We start from the raw sequence: 16,399 nt of genomic DNA, 5'->3' as shown, positions 1-16,399 counted from the left end.
ATTCTGATGAGGTTTATGATCTACAGCTTTCTACTGTTGCCTGTTTTTCCGGCACGGTCGTGATGATGATCAGGAGACACAAGGGGGAAAAAAACAGAAGGGCAACTTCTTCACTGGCAATGTGAAAGGAGTTAATTGCAGATTATTAACAGGATAACCCATGGTAAAAAAAAACCTGCACATACAGTTTAATTTTGGTGTTATGAAACCAAAAACCCAACTAGTACGTTTTGGTTTACCTGCTACTGTGAGCGACAGAAACTATCCAGAAAACCAAAACACCTCATGTGACCATGTGTTCAACTTTACTAACCTGGTATCCTTTGATTCTCTCCATCTCCTTACTGGCCAACGGGTTGCTTTTTACAACACACACCAAAGCTTTGACAGCTGCATACAGCCCTTCCACATCTGACGCCATGGCAACCAAACCCAAGATAGCTGCTGCCCCACCCACATACTGCAGGTTGGTGGCGACAGGTTTGGCAACGAAGGCACGGACCCCTGAAGGTATGAAAAGAGGGAAAGGTTGTGTTTTGGAGCACAGGAGAGTAACTAACCAAACTGAACAGACCACAAGTCTGTGAGCTCTTAAAATACTGTATAAAACAGGATTTGTTGCTGATATTATGGATTATTTCACCCGCTTGGTTTACCTAAATATCCAATGACTCCGGCTCCGATGGTACGTGCTGGCCCATTGAGGTGACCGGCGGCGTTATGAATCAGTTTGACCGGAGTGGCATTTTCATGAGAGGACACAGCGAGCTAAAGAGGGAGGGAAGGAAGAGGTTCAGTAAAGAAATCCCAACCAAAACACACACTCATTTTATGTTATTATTCATTCCCTTTACTGTCTCAGCATTACTGTCTATTACCACGGTTGCTGTGGATGTTTCAGGGGCATCAGAATTTGTGGTTGAAAGCTGCTGTCTTGTATCAAGGTCTGAACTTTCTACAAGGCTTTTAGAAAGTTACGATGAAAGGTGGGACCAATTAGGGAGAAAAAGCAGGACCACACTCTGTTTATTCCTTTAACCATGATGGCCAATTTAACAAGAGAAAAAGGTGTGAAAAATGCCTTTATGTGGCATTTTCCTGGTTTTAATGAGGAGGAACTGATAGTGTTACAGTCTGTATTTTCATCAAATAAAAACACAATGGATCCTCTTAACTGCCAGTACCATAAACCACATATTCCTATTCTACAACAGGTCCCTGCTGCAGCAGAAATGCTGCCTCTGCAGTTCTTTGCCGTTGGCTTGCTGCGAGTCACCGTGGGCCGAGGCTTAGCAGAGAGCAATGCAGACTGGGAAATAACTTGACAGGTGGGGAGAAAGATAAGGATGGAGGAGGGAGCTCATTTGGAGCTCTATCACATCATTTTGGTGTGATAAAAAGGAGAGTGTGTTAGTTACTGTGAATTCATAGATACTGAATATGAGTGACTGAACAACCATGCAAGCAGTTTGAATCCACATTTTCTGTTGAGTTTGACCTTTCCACACCAGTATATATGTGTGTGTATCTATCAGAATTTCTTATGTGTGCATTTATTTATTATTTAAGATAAAAATCTTTCCTCCAGCACTTTTGCTAAAGGTCTGAACTGAAAACATCACTCTTGGCTGTGGCTGAGGAAAAGAGCTGCTTCTTTTTTCAGTCAGTTACATCAGTTTGTCATGATGTAATGTAAGTCAGTGAGGTCAACGCTCCAGCACCATCCACCCAGACAAAACTCTTCTTTCCACCAGCTCACTCACTAAAAGTTAAACAAACAAACTGAAAATTTTTGATACTGAAAACAAACAAAAAAGAAATAACTTATCATTATGTCTCAGATGTTACTTAATCAGATGAATATCGTAGATTCTTAAATAAAACTATTTAAGTATGTCTGATAATAGGCCTGATACTGCCTTTTTAGGAGGAAAAAAAGGAAGTTTAGCTTTTCATTTTTTAAACAGCAGCTATTGGAAGTGGAGCCAGCTCTCTCTAGTAGTTACATATTATAAGACATTTTAATGAGAAGAGAAAGATCGTCATTGACTGATTTTTTTATGCCTAAACAAACTAAAAAAGAAACTCTCTTCGTTTTCATGACTGAATAAACTGAATAAACAAACTAACCGTAAAGGTGGCAGTTTCATACTGTTCCACTGTGTGTATATGTGGCGGACCCTGCCACCTTTCCAGCCTCAAACAGTGTTCTGGGGACCTTATTATCTTCTGAGAACAGCTTGTTTATTCAGTTATGGAAAAAATGTATATATCTGAGTTTGTAGTATCACCTCATTAATATTGTAAATATGGAAATTATGAGTCTCACTTTTTGCACTTTAGTCCCTAATAAGGTGAAATGTTAAATTCTACACGTAGCGGCTTTATATAACACCACACGAGCATCGTGACTTCTATTCTACTGAGCAGTGGCATGTCTGACCTGTTTAGCGATGGCTTTGCTGTCCAGTTTGTTGTAGACTTTCCTGATCTTGGCCACGGTGAGAGTAGAGACAGAGAGTGCATAGAGACTGAAAGAAACCTTCTCCTCTGGTACCAGCGCCACTGGGGAGGTAGGTGCTACCTCTGTCTTCGAGTCTTTACCTGGAACAATAAAAAGTCAGATGAGGTGATATGTGTGAGCAAAGGGGGTAAAATGACAGAAAGCAAAGAGAGAAGCTGTTATAATGGAATTAAAGATGAAAATTGAACTGTAAACTTGTCAAGGCAGTACAAGGAGGGTAAAGGCTTTTTTGAACACCACACTAAAGATGAAACAAAGACATCCACTCACAGGGGAGGTAGACAGCCTGGAAACTGCCCACGTAGTTGGGTCCCAGTTCATAAATGGCAGCAACACTGGTGGCAGGCAGGACCTCCTCCAGGAAGTGGCTGGGCCCGAGACGCCACACCAGGCTGGAGAGCTGTCGCTGGGCAGGCGGCGTCCCTACATACCCGTACACAGTGCTCACCACGGGGGGGTTGGTGGAGCCGGAGCCGCCTGGTGCACTGTGGATGTAGTGAAGCTGGAGGAGAGTAATGATAAAGATGAGTGATTTATATGAAGGTACGTCACAAACGTTTTTTTATTTTTAATTATTATTGCGAATGCAATTTATACTAGTGCTGAATGATTAGTTGATTCATCAGGTGATGAATGTTTTGTATAATTGCAAATTTAATATTTTGATGTTTTAAAGGGTTAGTTGGATATCTGAAGATATCACTTTGAGCCATGGGAAAATGTAACAGCCATTTTCTCACCATTTTCTGGTCGAAGTATTAATCCAGTAAGTCGAAAAATTACCATAAAATTGAAATAAGATGAAAATGGTTGTTGGTTCGGGTATTAATGATACACGGTGGTGTTGGACTTATACGCACTGATAGCTCAGGGTGTGCAGAGGGATAAAATTCAAATGGAGACAACAAAAATGCAATTCAACAGTTCTTTGAGCGAAAACCCATAGGTCTGAGATGTGTAAATCTAAGGTCAGGGTTCATTGGCTGAATGGAAGCTACCATTGTGCTTGTTGATACGGAGTACTGCAGATACTTTTGCTATGAAGAGCACCCAAGGTATCCTTCGAGATTTTATACTTAAACTGGCAATAAACAGATTTTTAGCTTTAACCCATCATTATGAAGTACATGTTGATTGTGGCTATAGAACAACAACACCATCACTGTTTAAATTGATTCCCAGTTAATCTCACTGTCATTATCCCCAGGCTATTTTGTCTGCCACTGTGTACGAAATCTTGTGGGAAAATAAAGTCTAAAGACTCGTGTTTTGTCCTGTGTTGTTGGTAGCTGCTACTCTCTGAGGAAAACAAAAACGATTTTCTATGACAGCCACACCAACAATATTTCCACTTGGAAACACTAGAGACGAAAAAGTTTCCACTTTAGGAGAGAAGGTCTGTGATTTACAAATACCCATTCACAGAGGACTAAGAGAAACCCACAAGTAAACTCTTACATGCAAACAGACACATAAGATACATATGACCGGCTTGTTGTTTCCTGTATGACGACCTCAGCAGGAAATGAAGCCGTTGTTATCAGCAGTGCTGAGAGGAAGCTGAGACTTGCGGTCTGCCAAGCCGTTTCCCTGCTCTGCTCTCTAATCTCAAGGGGAATCTAAAGTCACCGAACCGCAAGCCACATCACAGGCTGCTGACTGCTGTGCGGCAACATGACTGTGCACGGCCTGGTTCAGAAATGTGTGTCTGTGATTCTTCTTTAACAACATAGCGGTCAATGATCCGAACATCTGAGCTCATTGTATGATATTGATATTTCTCATCAAAGCAGGACTAATGAAGGTTTCACTCCAGAGGAAAATAACTCAAGTTAATAGCTTATTTGCCACTGCTACTTTCAATAATATCAGCACCGCGCCATCCACTGACCTGCAGTGCAATCTGTGGACGAAGAGCCTCCACACACCCACTCACTCTCAGCTGCTGTATATAGATTTTCGTATAAGTGAGGAGATAATGATGCAGTCAGATATCTGCTCTGTATTTTAGAATAGAAATTATAAACATCAGCAAATTCCAAACATATCATCTTAAAAAGGGGATTTTATATTTGGAATAAGCTTTTATTGGATCAACAAAAAAATTGCTAACATTATCATGTTCTATTTTATTTTATTAACATTTTTAAATCAATTGAAGTGTAATATTTAATTTTATCTTTTATCTATTTTTGTTTTAATTGCTTGCATTTATCTTTCAATCTTTATCTTTTATCATTGTAGCTACTCATCTTGTTGGAAGTCATCCATCATCCATCTCTGTCTTCTTCATATCCCATGTTTGTTCAATCACTTCTAGAGCACTTTGAATTGCATTTTGATTTGTTTGAAAGGTGCTATATCAATAAAGATTGATTGATTGATTGAATGTTGATAACAAATTAATCATTTAGGTCATTTATAAAACAGAGATACCAAACTCTCTTGCTAGACTCTCTAATGTGATAATTGTAACTCTTCTCTATCTTTTTATTGGGAAATGAATGTCTCTGGATCTGAAGACATGTGCTTAGATTTTAGTAATATGTGATGAGCATTTTTTAAATTTTCATGAATAATTGAATTGGCAAATAACTGAAAGATAAATCCGTTTAGGAATAATTAATTGCAGCCCTAAGTTTATGATCTATAACCTAAACACAACGTCATTATAACAGTAATAATACCACATAACAGTTATATTTTACAATATTGGCTACACATTGGGTACAATGTATATACCAGCATGTATGACATCATTCAGTCTATAACCGTACCTTGACAGTGTTGATAAGCTGGCCGTCGATGTACAGCGTGGCCATGCTGTTCTTCAGCATGCCTTTGCTCATGACCAGCACCAGGTGGTGCCACTGGCCCTCGGCGATCAGCTCGCCGCAGCGGAAACGAGCGCAGCAGGGCAGGATCTCATAGAAGGAGGCTTCCTCACTTGACTCGTCCGCTGCTTGATTGGGGAGGGAGAGGGAAGCGGGGGGTTATATCGATGAGTCAGCAGGCTTGAGCAGACGTAGAAACAATTAACTCTGAGTTACTGACTGAAATCCAACAAGGGACAGCTTTATAAGGTTTACCACCCTCCCTCGCTTCATGCTCTGTCCCTAGCTTTGCCCCCAACCCACCAATATTGACAAAGAAGTATTTCAAAAAATATAAAAAACACATGAACATTTTCTACATTCAAACACACACTCAGATGATTCATTCCTTGTTTGAGAACATGCATTACATAATATCATCGCTGATATCTACAACAACAGAATCTACAATATGCACTGGGCCAAACCATTCAACAGCCATACAGTGTTTGGATGTCAGGTTTACATAAATGTTGACGTCACTCACTCAAGGTTTCCCACTGTTATAACCACTTGGACAGTTATTCTGACTCCATTTGGTGGAAAAAAATAAAAAATAAACACCACCTGATACAATGAATGATACAGGTTTGGTAATGTCGCTGCTCTACTCACAGTAGGTCTGCAGCAGCTCCTCCTTGGTGGAGACGGTCAGCGAGCGATCCTTGGCCGACAGCACCACAGCCAGGCAGACGTAGTGCTGCTCCGAGGACGTGGCCCGCCGGACGACGGTCAGCAGACGCACCGGGTGGGCGTGAGGAGCCGTACTGAAACGCTCCACGCAGAACCAGGTGGAGTAGCTCAGACCTGATGGAGGAGGGAACAAGCGCTCCCCTGGAGGTGAAAGAAGTGGAGGGAAAATAGGTAAGAGGAGGTTCGATTTTATTTAATATTTCAAAACTTCACACTATAGTGTTACTGATACTGTGGAGGTAAAACGTGTCAACACGTGTTACAGCTTTGACTTTATTTTGTTAAGTATTGCCACTCTCATTTGTCTAAATGCAATTCATGACCTTGAAGATCATGCTTACTTTTTTTTTCTCTTGAGGTGGAATACATCAATAAGCCTCTTGAGTCATCTTATCTCACCTGCGCAAATGAGTTTTCTCTAGTGATTCAGCATTTTTCCGGCTTATCATTGCACATGCTCATTTTACTTCAGCGCTTAATCTCTCAGAACCCAAACATAAGCATGTTAAGTTTATTTATACAGTACGGCTTCTTGTGCATGACGACACATTGAGTGTAAAGAAAAAATCTAAACCGAGCCTTCGGGGCAGAATTAGGCAGACAATATCTTGTGTCAAAAAGAGGTACAATTATAGAGCCACATGAAAACAAGTGACACTGTGTTGGACTGAGCTGCCAAAAGCTAAAAGCAGAAATGAGTCTTCGAGCTTTATTGTCCGGCAGCTCAGTGAACTAACACCTCGCAGCAATGCAAACTCACTGTGAGTCAGGATCAGTCTGTCACTCAACAGGTTATCAGACTGGACTAAATTAAAACTGGCCGGACTGCCACAATTCATTGGCTGCTGCTGGTGCACTGGATGAGCATTGATTTTTACATTAGGCCTCAATATAAGAGGACCAAACTACAAGCTTGCATTACTCCTTATTTGGGCTTGTGGGCCTTGGATTACACACAACAAAAAAACAAAAAAAACATTAATATTGCAGGAAAAGCTGCTACCGGAACAGAGACACTGATGAAAACTGGTTTGTATTTGTTTTTGTAAATGTTGATCATCTATTTCTAATGTATATCTGTAGATGGTTGATTCACTCGAGGTGCTACGAGTTCCTGAGCAGACTGATGATATTTTGATGAATGGGCTTCTTGGTGATGTCATCCAAGGATGTGGGTCAGATAGGAGTGGGACAGGAGAGGGAAACAGGAAAGGGAGGAGGGGGAGAGAAGGAGATTGAGACAAATGAGGCGAGAAAGTGGGGAAGGTAAAGAGACAATAGATGGGGGGGATAGATGGATATAGAGATAGATAGAAAGAAATCACTGACAAGTCAGGGATGGAGGAAGAAAGACAAAGAAAGATTGAGGGCTGGACACTGAGATGAGAGATGAAAAGGACAGAGAAAATGAAAATGTGAGTGACAGGAAGAGACGAGGGAGGGAAAGAGCGAGGTCTATAAATAGTTTTAGGCTGGAGAAGACATGAGGAGGACAGTGTGGGGTGAGTAAGTGCAGAGCAAGCGGATGAATAGGTAAACAGATGGAGAAATTATAGAGAGGAGAGGAGAGGAGAGGAGAGGAGAGGAGAGGAGCTTCATAAATACTAAATGAGGCTACAGACTAGAAAATCCACCATAACGTCATAGATTAAATTTATCTCTGCCTTTAGGTCTCTTCTGTAAAATCTCTGCAAGTGAAAAAAAAGAAATCTTAAAAAATAATGTTGCATTTTGTATCAACTTTTAATACACTTTATAACCAGTTAGCAATAAACTAAAGGCCCCAGGAAGGATATGAATCTGTGCACCGCCATGGGAGGGTGAAATACCGCTTGTTTGAGTTTTTCTTTTGGTTGCACGAATGATGAAAACTGAAAACATCACAAAAAATATACTCTTTGTAGGTGAGATGCAGAAATCCTGAGAGCTTAATACTGAAGAGAGAAAGTGAGAATCAAGATGATCAAACAGAATGCAGCTGCGCTGGGGGAAAAAAGGGGAGTGAGAAAGAAAGTGATGCACAAACACTACAGATGTGACAAACTAAACAAAATGATGTGGGTGGTGTGTGTGTGTGTGTGTGTGTGTGTGTGTGTGTGTGTGTGTGTGTGTGTGTGTGTGTGTGTGTGTGTGTGGTTAAAAAAACTGAAAAATGGGGCAACATGCGCATGTAAGTGTTCAAAGCGGGATTTAATGTTTTGATGTTTGTGTTGCAGTGAGTGAAGATTATGTGGGACGGGCAGCAGGAAGAGATACGAGGATTTAAACCATCAGAATCTATTTTTACTCTTTCGTTGCTTCAGTTAAAAAAAAAAATGTTTTCCACCCTAATAATTTCTGAAACAAAGATGGAACATACTAATACCATGGGAACAGGAAAAAAAAAATGTTTTGCCAACTAACAGCTTGTTGTCTGCCAGAGTAGCTGGTTAAGTGACAAAAATGTACCAGAGATTGGCTGTTGGTTGGTGGTTAAATCCCACCCAGATATCAAAAAGACTTTGCCAGGGTTATGAAATGTTCTGCCTTTTGAATAAAATAAAAAGCAAAATAAAATGTGCCAACAATCTAACAAATTAACATTTTTATCTAAAAAAACTTTTTTAATAACACATCTACAGAGCTTGTAGAGTGGTGCAGAATAAAAGTATTTCCTTTCCTTGAAAACATTATTATGATTGTGAATCAATCATTTAAAAATGTTTGCCAGGTTCAGTTCTGTTTGAGAATTCTGATGTTCGGTTCCTTCTTCTGCCAAAATTTGTGACCCGATTGTATAACGTTGTTGGTATCACGTTGTAGCTGTGTTTTGTCATCATCAACAGTCTTGGTAGTTGCCAGTTTGTGGAAATAAAAGTAAGAAGGGCTGAGTTCTACAGTAAGCAGCCAGTCAACTGTACTGCCTTAACATTAGCTAGCTAGCGTCCGCTTGGAGTAGATCGCTAACGTTTGCCAGCTACCATCAGCAAACCTTCAAGTGGTTGCCAGTTAGTTTGTGCACCAGCTAATGTTAGCTAGGAAACGTTAGCTAGTGCACAAACTGGCAACCACTTGACGGGGCAGATGATTTGCGTATTGAATAAGGCTATATTTGTAACCATTCTACTGCATTATACAACTGCAACACAACCTTCTCCAATGAAAAACACTGCTGTTTTTACCTGTACCCATGCCGCTCAGCACTGCTCCGTCGCTGACACCTGAGGTGTTGGTGTTGTTGGTGGGAGCGTTGTGGGGCGCCAGGCTGGGCAGAAAGAGGCACCTGGGCAGGACAACAGAGGACAGATTAATGACTGCTATCTGGGGAAACAGCTGTAACAGATACAAAACATGTTGTCAGCTTACATGGGTTGTTATTGTACAACAGATTTACTGCAGGTTTTGCTGAATTACTGCTGCAGTCTGGCTCCATCCCTGAGATACACTATTAGAAAAGATTCACCTTAAGCTACAAAGAACAGTCTGGTAATTCAAGCGCTGGAGACACAGGCGGTTGTATTATAATATGGAAATTTTGACTGCCTAATACTCTATGATTAATTATGTATGCGAGCAGGATAAAGGTGGGATGAAAGCATACATTCGGGCTGGTTTTTCAAAAGGAATCTGCTTGTACTAAGCCAGTTGCATCTCCTTGCACTTTAGCTTTGGTTCATGCTGATTCTGATGATAATTTGACAATTAACTGCACAAAACAGGATGATGACCGCATAGAGATCTCAAATATAGAGCGCTTCTAAGATGATGGACCTTTATTCTGTGCGAAATTTCTTTTAAGGCTAATGTCTGGAGGCACTGTCATTCAGTTTTTCAAGGACCTCTCAGCAGACAATCATTCCACAAAAGAAAAGGCATTTCATTTGTGAAATTGTTGCTGACTCATTGCCCCTCGGTGAGCATGCTGTTTTCCCCTCTCTAATCATCCTGAACCAGCACGGAAGAAACTGGTGCTCTGGGGATTTGGGGTTTGTTTTTTGTTTTATTCTTTTACAATTTTGAGCGACAAACAGCCCTCAAAATGTATGAAGCGACTGTGGCAAATTCAACCAGAAACCTGGAAGGCCCGGAAGGAGCCACACTGGAGGACAGCCTTGGTTAGAGCCGTTGACAGGAGATAGCCTGAATCGCAATAACAAGATATCTACAAAACAATACAGGGTGATCCATTTAGCCATTGTATCTGTGAATGAATTCCTCCTTTGCAATGTTTTGCACTAAGAATGTCCACCTCAGACAAACTAATTCCTTGTAGTTTCCTGTATCTAAAAACAGAGCAAGGCTTGGGTCATTTTTCTTATGTAATACTCTCCAGGAAAGAAAGCACAACTGCAGCAATAATTCAGGACAAATCAGAGGAAATGCGCAGATTGCTGAAAGAGCTCCTCCTGTGACCTAACATCACATTAGACAGGGACAACAGGCAACTCATGTTTCTGTCAAAAACTCAGACAAAGTTGTCCAAACCAGAACAACAAAGGACTTCCAACTACTGCTGAAATGATAAGCTAATTAATTAAAAAATAATAATAATAAATTTAAAAAAAACAATAAGAAGGCCAAAACCAACAGTATGTTAGTTTGTCTCAATGCTTTAAGACATCTCTAATGTACCTGTGGCTTTTATCTGGCAACCCTGACAGGCAGTTTATCGGGCGAGCATCTGACAGGAGGGTTGCCTGTTCAGTCCCCCAGACTGGCATGATAAATCTGGGTGAGGACAGTGAAAGACAGCACTTTCCCCTCCCTCATTACCATCACTGAGGTGCTCTTGAGCAAGGTACTTAACTGCAACTGCTCCAATGAAGCTGCAGATCAGAGTGTGGTTGAACTGGGCAGCTTCCAGGTGTGAATGTGTAATTGTCATAATGCGATTTTAATAATGACTCAGTAATTTCCTGGGCATTAGTGCATTTATTATTTTCAGCAGTAAGAAACATATAGTGCTCTACTGTAGTTAGTGTTGCCAGCAGCAGGATGGTGGGACTGAATCAAAGAGTGTAAATCATCAATGTGTTTTTAATAGTTTTTGGACAAGATGGAGCTCAATGGTGGGAGGAGATAACAGAGGAATTAGATACAGTAGCCTGTAAACACCGACAATAATTATTATGTTGATTCATTGTTTTTGTCTTTTAATGTAATTTGTGAATGATAAGAAAAGTAAAGAATATTATCAGCCTTATCCTTTAAGCTGTTCCCAATCATTCCCTGCTTTCAGCTTCTCAAACCTGAGAACATGCTGCTTTAATCTGTTTTATATCATTATAAAAAGAATATTTTTTTTATCTTAATATCTTTATTTTTTCAGTTTTGCACTGTTGGGTTTGGACTAAACACACAATTTGAAAACACCCCTCCGGGCTTTGGAGAACTGACAGAGGCATCTTTTACATTCTATGTAATTAATAATAGATTATATGCATACTAGACTACAATGACTGATAGTCAAAATACCTGTTTACTCTTTTAACTGCAGCCCTAATAAAATCATATTACTATGAGATCTTTTGATTAGCTCTTTATGAATGATGCATTTGGAAAGAGACATTGATTGAGCCGCAAAATTATCTGATTTAAAAAAGAAAAAACCTTTTTAATTAATGTTGCGTTCCCTTTTTTGTTTCTCCACCTGGACAGGAAGGTCAGAGGTCAGGGTTAGCTATGAGACAGCGCCCCTGAAGCTGGCAGCGATTCAATGACTCATTCAAGGACACTTCTCAAGGGCAGACACTGTGGTCTTCTGTTAAACCGACAGTCTGTCTAACGAACAAGGACACCACCCTGCTGCTTCACAATGAATACATGTACGCTGTCTTTTCCCCCCATTAGTCATCAAGTTGATTAGGTTAAACAACAAGAAAAAAAAACAAGACTTGAGAAATCTCAACAGCTTGATGAATGCTAATTTCTCTTTTTTTCCAGTCCGAATGAAACGCACCCCCTCCACCCACACTCATAGCATCTTCCTCGTCCCTTGTGAGATGGCTGGCTGGGGGAGTGTGCAGTGGTGTGTCTGAGAGTGTGTAAGCATGTTGTGTGTGATAGAGAGTGGATATGTGCACGTGTGTGTGCGAACAGCAGCAGGGGCATCAATATTTCATGGTGACAGATGGGAGCGGAAGGAGGGGTAGTCTTTGTGTGTGTGTGTGTGTGTGTGTGTGTGTGTGTGTGTGTGTCCTGTGTTTATGCTGAGCAGAAAGTGGGCCATTGCCTAGCTGCCCGTGTGCTGCTGCCTTGCTGTGTTTTCAGGAGAAACTCCATGTTCTATTCTGAGGCGGCTGCTCATGAAGAGTCACGAGGTTTCTTATGGGTAAAAAAATGAAAACAGAAAAGCTGATAAATTATGGACTAGGAATGATCACTGGATGGGTGAATGGCTTAAAATAAGTAGCAAGTTAAAGGGAACCCTAATCCAAAGATGCTTCATAAAGTAGCACTGATGAAGGAGTTCTGTCCAGTTTCTCAGTAGATAAACCTCTGTGTGGTTTGACAAAACAATCTTAAAGGTGCAATATGTGGCCATCTGACAAACAAAGGGAAGCATATCACCGGAGTAACCGCTAACTGCTGCTAACAGTTGCTGCCATTAGCTAGTTAGCTCATTTAGCCACACAGCTGGTGGTCCAGACTGTGAGCCTGGGGCACCGTGGGAGTGTTGGTATCTCTTCAACATAATACATATACGTCAGCTGGTGTGCTATCAGCCAGTATTTTTTGCTTCGACATTTACAGCCTACATTTGGCTATATATGTTTTCTATGCAAACTAACACACAAGTGGTGTTGGACTAAGGTGAAGCCTAGTGCTACATTGAGATATGTCACTGTTCCTTTTCCCAGCTCAAGAATATCAGCAGTCTTATCAAGTTATTTGGCAAATCCCGGCCACTGTAGCTCAGCCTCTGTCTGAAAAATAAATCAACAGTATCTCACAAATCCTGTCAAATGATACTTTGCAACATGCCCTTGAAAGTGTATATATTAAGAGCAAAGCACAGAAGATTTAGGGACACTGGAAAGAACCAGATAAAATATGTTTTTTAGTGAATTTAAAGAGGTGAATTTCCAAATGTATAATTCCTCCTTTGTTGCCTTATAACAGGACAATCATGAATAAACATATTATCCCAATAACAGTGAAGCTATCTGTTGATTCAGTGTTGGCCAGGTGATCACAGGAAATGACCTTTGGCATTTTGCCACTGATCTGACAGAAAACGTTTACAATGACCTTAAAACTGTTTCCTTATGAATATTAATGAAGAATGTAACATATCATGATCTTAAGTCTCTCTTAGCAGTTGTTTACTGTGTGTCAGCGTAACATGTGTGCATGTGTCATGTATGTGTTGTTAAAAATGTGTGGGCTAATTGCCAAGGTCACATCCCACACGCCATTATATCAACGGACCCCAACATTCACAGGGCTGCTTAAAAACAACACTAAACTCCAGGCAAAGCACACCCTGTCAGCAGCAGCACCAAAAAATGCAGTTAAGGGTGCCGTATGACATATAAGGCGGAAAATAAGCCTATTTGTATGCGCGGCTCCACAACTGGAAGCGAGTGACAGTATCCTGCTGAGACAGTTGCAGGTGCGACTGAAAGGTAAAAAACACACAACCTGTTTAATTGCAGGGGAAAATAACATGTGGCACCCTGAGGTGTGCAACAAAGAGAAATATTTAGAGAGAAGCAGTTTACAGAAGAGTGGCAGCATCTGTTGCTGCAACCATATTTTTATAAGCATGTAATGAAGACCGATCCATTCCTGGAGCCACAAAGGAGACGATGAAGACCAAAATCACAACAAGGGGACTTGAGAGGCAGTTTGACCCCTCTTACATCCATTTATCAACACCCTTTTAGCTTTGTATTGTTGATGACTATTCTTTAAGTTCCTCAAATAAATCATTTCTATTTAAATAAGAAGTCAAATGACTAGATGTAATAAATGGCAAAATGAAAAATGTTGTAGAGTGATAAACGAAGAATTACTACTCTGTGCAGCCAGTCCTCCTCAGCTTTACAGACGTTTTTAGCTCATTGTTTCATTTTTAAAGTACTGTGTCGCTGAGTCTCAGAGCTCTCATCAGCTCTATTTCCAGTCGCAGAAGGCAGCTCTTTTTATTTCCAGACAATCTGGTGAAAAAAAGAGGAACATATTTTTCTCTGGAACTGGTGGAGACCAAACCAGAGCTAATAGGAGAGTGTATATTGGACTTTTATTCATCTAGTGGACAGTAACACAACTCCAAATGAATGCCAATGTTTCTCTGTGTCTGCTGGATGTGCAAATAAGAAAATTATTATTGGCCGTAAGAGCTAAAATAGTATGTTTGTGGATAAAGTGTACACAAAAAAACATTACTGCATACTAAAGGAAAACCAGATATGTAAGCACTCAAACTCAAACTCAAACTTTTAATGTTTATGTTGACTTACCCGAAGCCTTCCAGCGAGCTGTCAAACTCCACAAATGCAGGCGTGACGGCAGACCCGTGCAGGCGTATGTCGTGGGGGGTCGTCATGGACACCAGGCACTTGACTCGGGTGAGGGGTACAGTGCTGCCCTCTGCGGAGCGCACAAGGCTGCGGCTGATGCGATACTGCCCGTTGTCCTCCGCAGGCGTGGCGAAGACGCTGTCAGGACCGAAGCCCTCCATGGACATGGTCATACTGTCTGTGAAGTCAGGAAGGACAGGATACATTCAGGGGATGCAACCATAGCAATGATGATGACAACCCAACATCCAGAGCAGGAAAGTGACTGCTAGTTTTAACTTGTGTGTAAAGCATTGTTACGTCAAATTGTTCTGTGATCCAAAACTAGAGACACAAGTCAACTTTATACTTCATCGCCTTCATGCTTTCTTGTGCTCTTTCTCTGTTGCTACCAGCCTACTTTAGTCTTGCATAGCTTGTTTTATCTATCATCATACGAAAAACTGAGGTCTCCCCACTTTATTTGCTTCTTTTGAACTCCTTTACTGCAAAAACAGGTTATGGCAACATTTATGCTTAATCATAACTCAAGAGAGAGGCATATTAACCAGCAGAAATCTTTCATGATCACTTGATGATTCACTTTCACTTCTGTACCTGCTTTCCTGCTTGTCATACACCTCCCTGTGCTCAGATAGTCAAATTGCATAATATATCTCCTGTAAAACTAATAGCTAGATCTGGCCAAGCCAACTTCCCTGATACTGATTATAGTCAAACTCTCAGAGAGGGGGCAGCATTAAATCAAGCTCAGGTGTAAGGTACAGTATTTTACCTTCTACCAAGAACATGGATTGCTTCTCTTATTTGTAAAGAGTAAGCGCATCTTACAAAGATAAACACCCAGCAATGGCAGCTAATAAACCATGCTGGATTATCGTCTCACAGACAGAGAAAGATAGCACTGTGTGTTACAACAGTGGCTGCTTGTAAAGAGCAGTAATTAGTAGGGACTTAATATCCATTCTCAGCTGGGAGGAGACACAATAAGCAATTAGGACATGCTGAGGAGCCAACACAATTACAAACATTAACAGCTGTTAATAGAAAACAAACCATTTGCAATAGATTCACAGTGGTAGGCAGATCTTTGTTTAAACGGGCAGTTTACATATTAACTGGATATTATCAGGCCAAGAAGACTGCTAACCTGCCGCTTAGCTTGCAGGTCTGGTCTACTTGCAGTGTGTATTTTTTATGTAAAATGTTTGCATTTATCTAACGGTGATACGTTGGGTTAGGGTTAGGGTGTTAGTCTACCTACCAACTCTGAACTCTGCAGAGGAAAGAAGCTTCACTGTTGGTTGTAAGGATTGTACACACTAAAGTCGGGCTGTCCACCGACTCTGCAATCAACAGAACTTTTCTGAAATCTATATGATCGCCTTTCTTTCCAACACGGAGCTCGTGCACGTAATTTCCGCCAGCAATTAAATGGCGACGGAAAGCTTATCCTCTGCAATCATGGCCTATTCACTAGAGGAATCATCCCAATATGCTCGCAGTCAGTGTGAGCAAAGAAAAGGAGCAGATTTGCTCGAAGATTGATGGCCTTTTTGTCAAGCTTTTAGTACAGAACCAAAGTTTCTCCCAGGAGGAAGCTGGAATCACTGTGGCAGATGGGGGTGGCTCCCAAATGACGTTATCATTTCATAACCACACTAGAGGATGGCTGTGGCTGCTGTGCTTTTCTTTTACTTGTCATTACTTTTTGAACTGATTAAAATAATAAAGAGACAACAAACTTCTTATTTAGTGGCTGAATAATATTTAAGGTCATAATGGGTCAACTGTACAGCGCTGCA

At 40.9% G+C, this 16,399-nt stretch overlaps 1 protein-coding gene across 6 annotated transcripts in view; it reads right to left on the bottom strand.

Moving 5' to 3' along the window:
- Positions 1-16,399, bottom strand: part of wdfy3 (WD repeat and FYVE domain containing 3) — a 100,146-nt gene that overhangs the window by 29,965 nt on the left and 53,782 nt on the right. For 4 of the 6 annotated variants that reach the window (XM_084359792.1, XM_084359788.1, XM_084359790.1 and 1 more), the window contains 8 exons: positions 14,535-14,772; positions 9,252-9,352; positions 6,013-6,231; positions 5,302-5,486; positions 2,795-3,026; positions 2,444-2,604; positions 657-768; positions 314-504 (listed from right to left, as the gene is read on the bottom strand). In XM_084359792.1, the coding sequence (XP_084215918.1) occupies positions 314-504; positions 657-768; positions 2,444-2,604; positions 2,795-3,026; positions 5,302-5,486; positions 6,013-6,231; positions 9,252-9,352; positions 14,535-14,772 (1,439 nt within the window). The remainder of the gene's footprint in view (positions 1-313; positions 505-656; positions 769-2,443; positions 2,605-2,794; positions 3,027-5,301; positions 5,487-6,012; positions 6,232-9,251; positions 9,353-14,534; positions 14,773-16,399) is intronic. The other 2 variants (XM_084359789.1, XM_084359791.1) reach the window with 1 other exon arrangement.

The sequence above is a fragment of the Pagrus pagrus genome, assembly GCF_965226575.1.
Source record: "Pagrus pagrus genome assembly, chromosome: 8".
In the NCBI taxonomy this organism is placed as follows: Eukaryota; Metazoa; Chordata; class Actinopteri; order Spariformes; family Sparidae; genus Pagrus; species Pagrus pagrus.
This window is presented reverse-complemented; position numbering and strand designations above follow the sequence as displayed.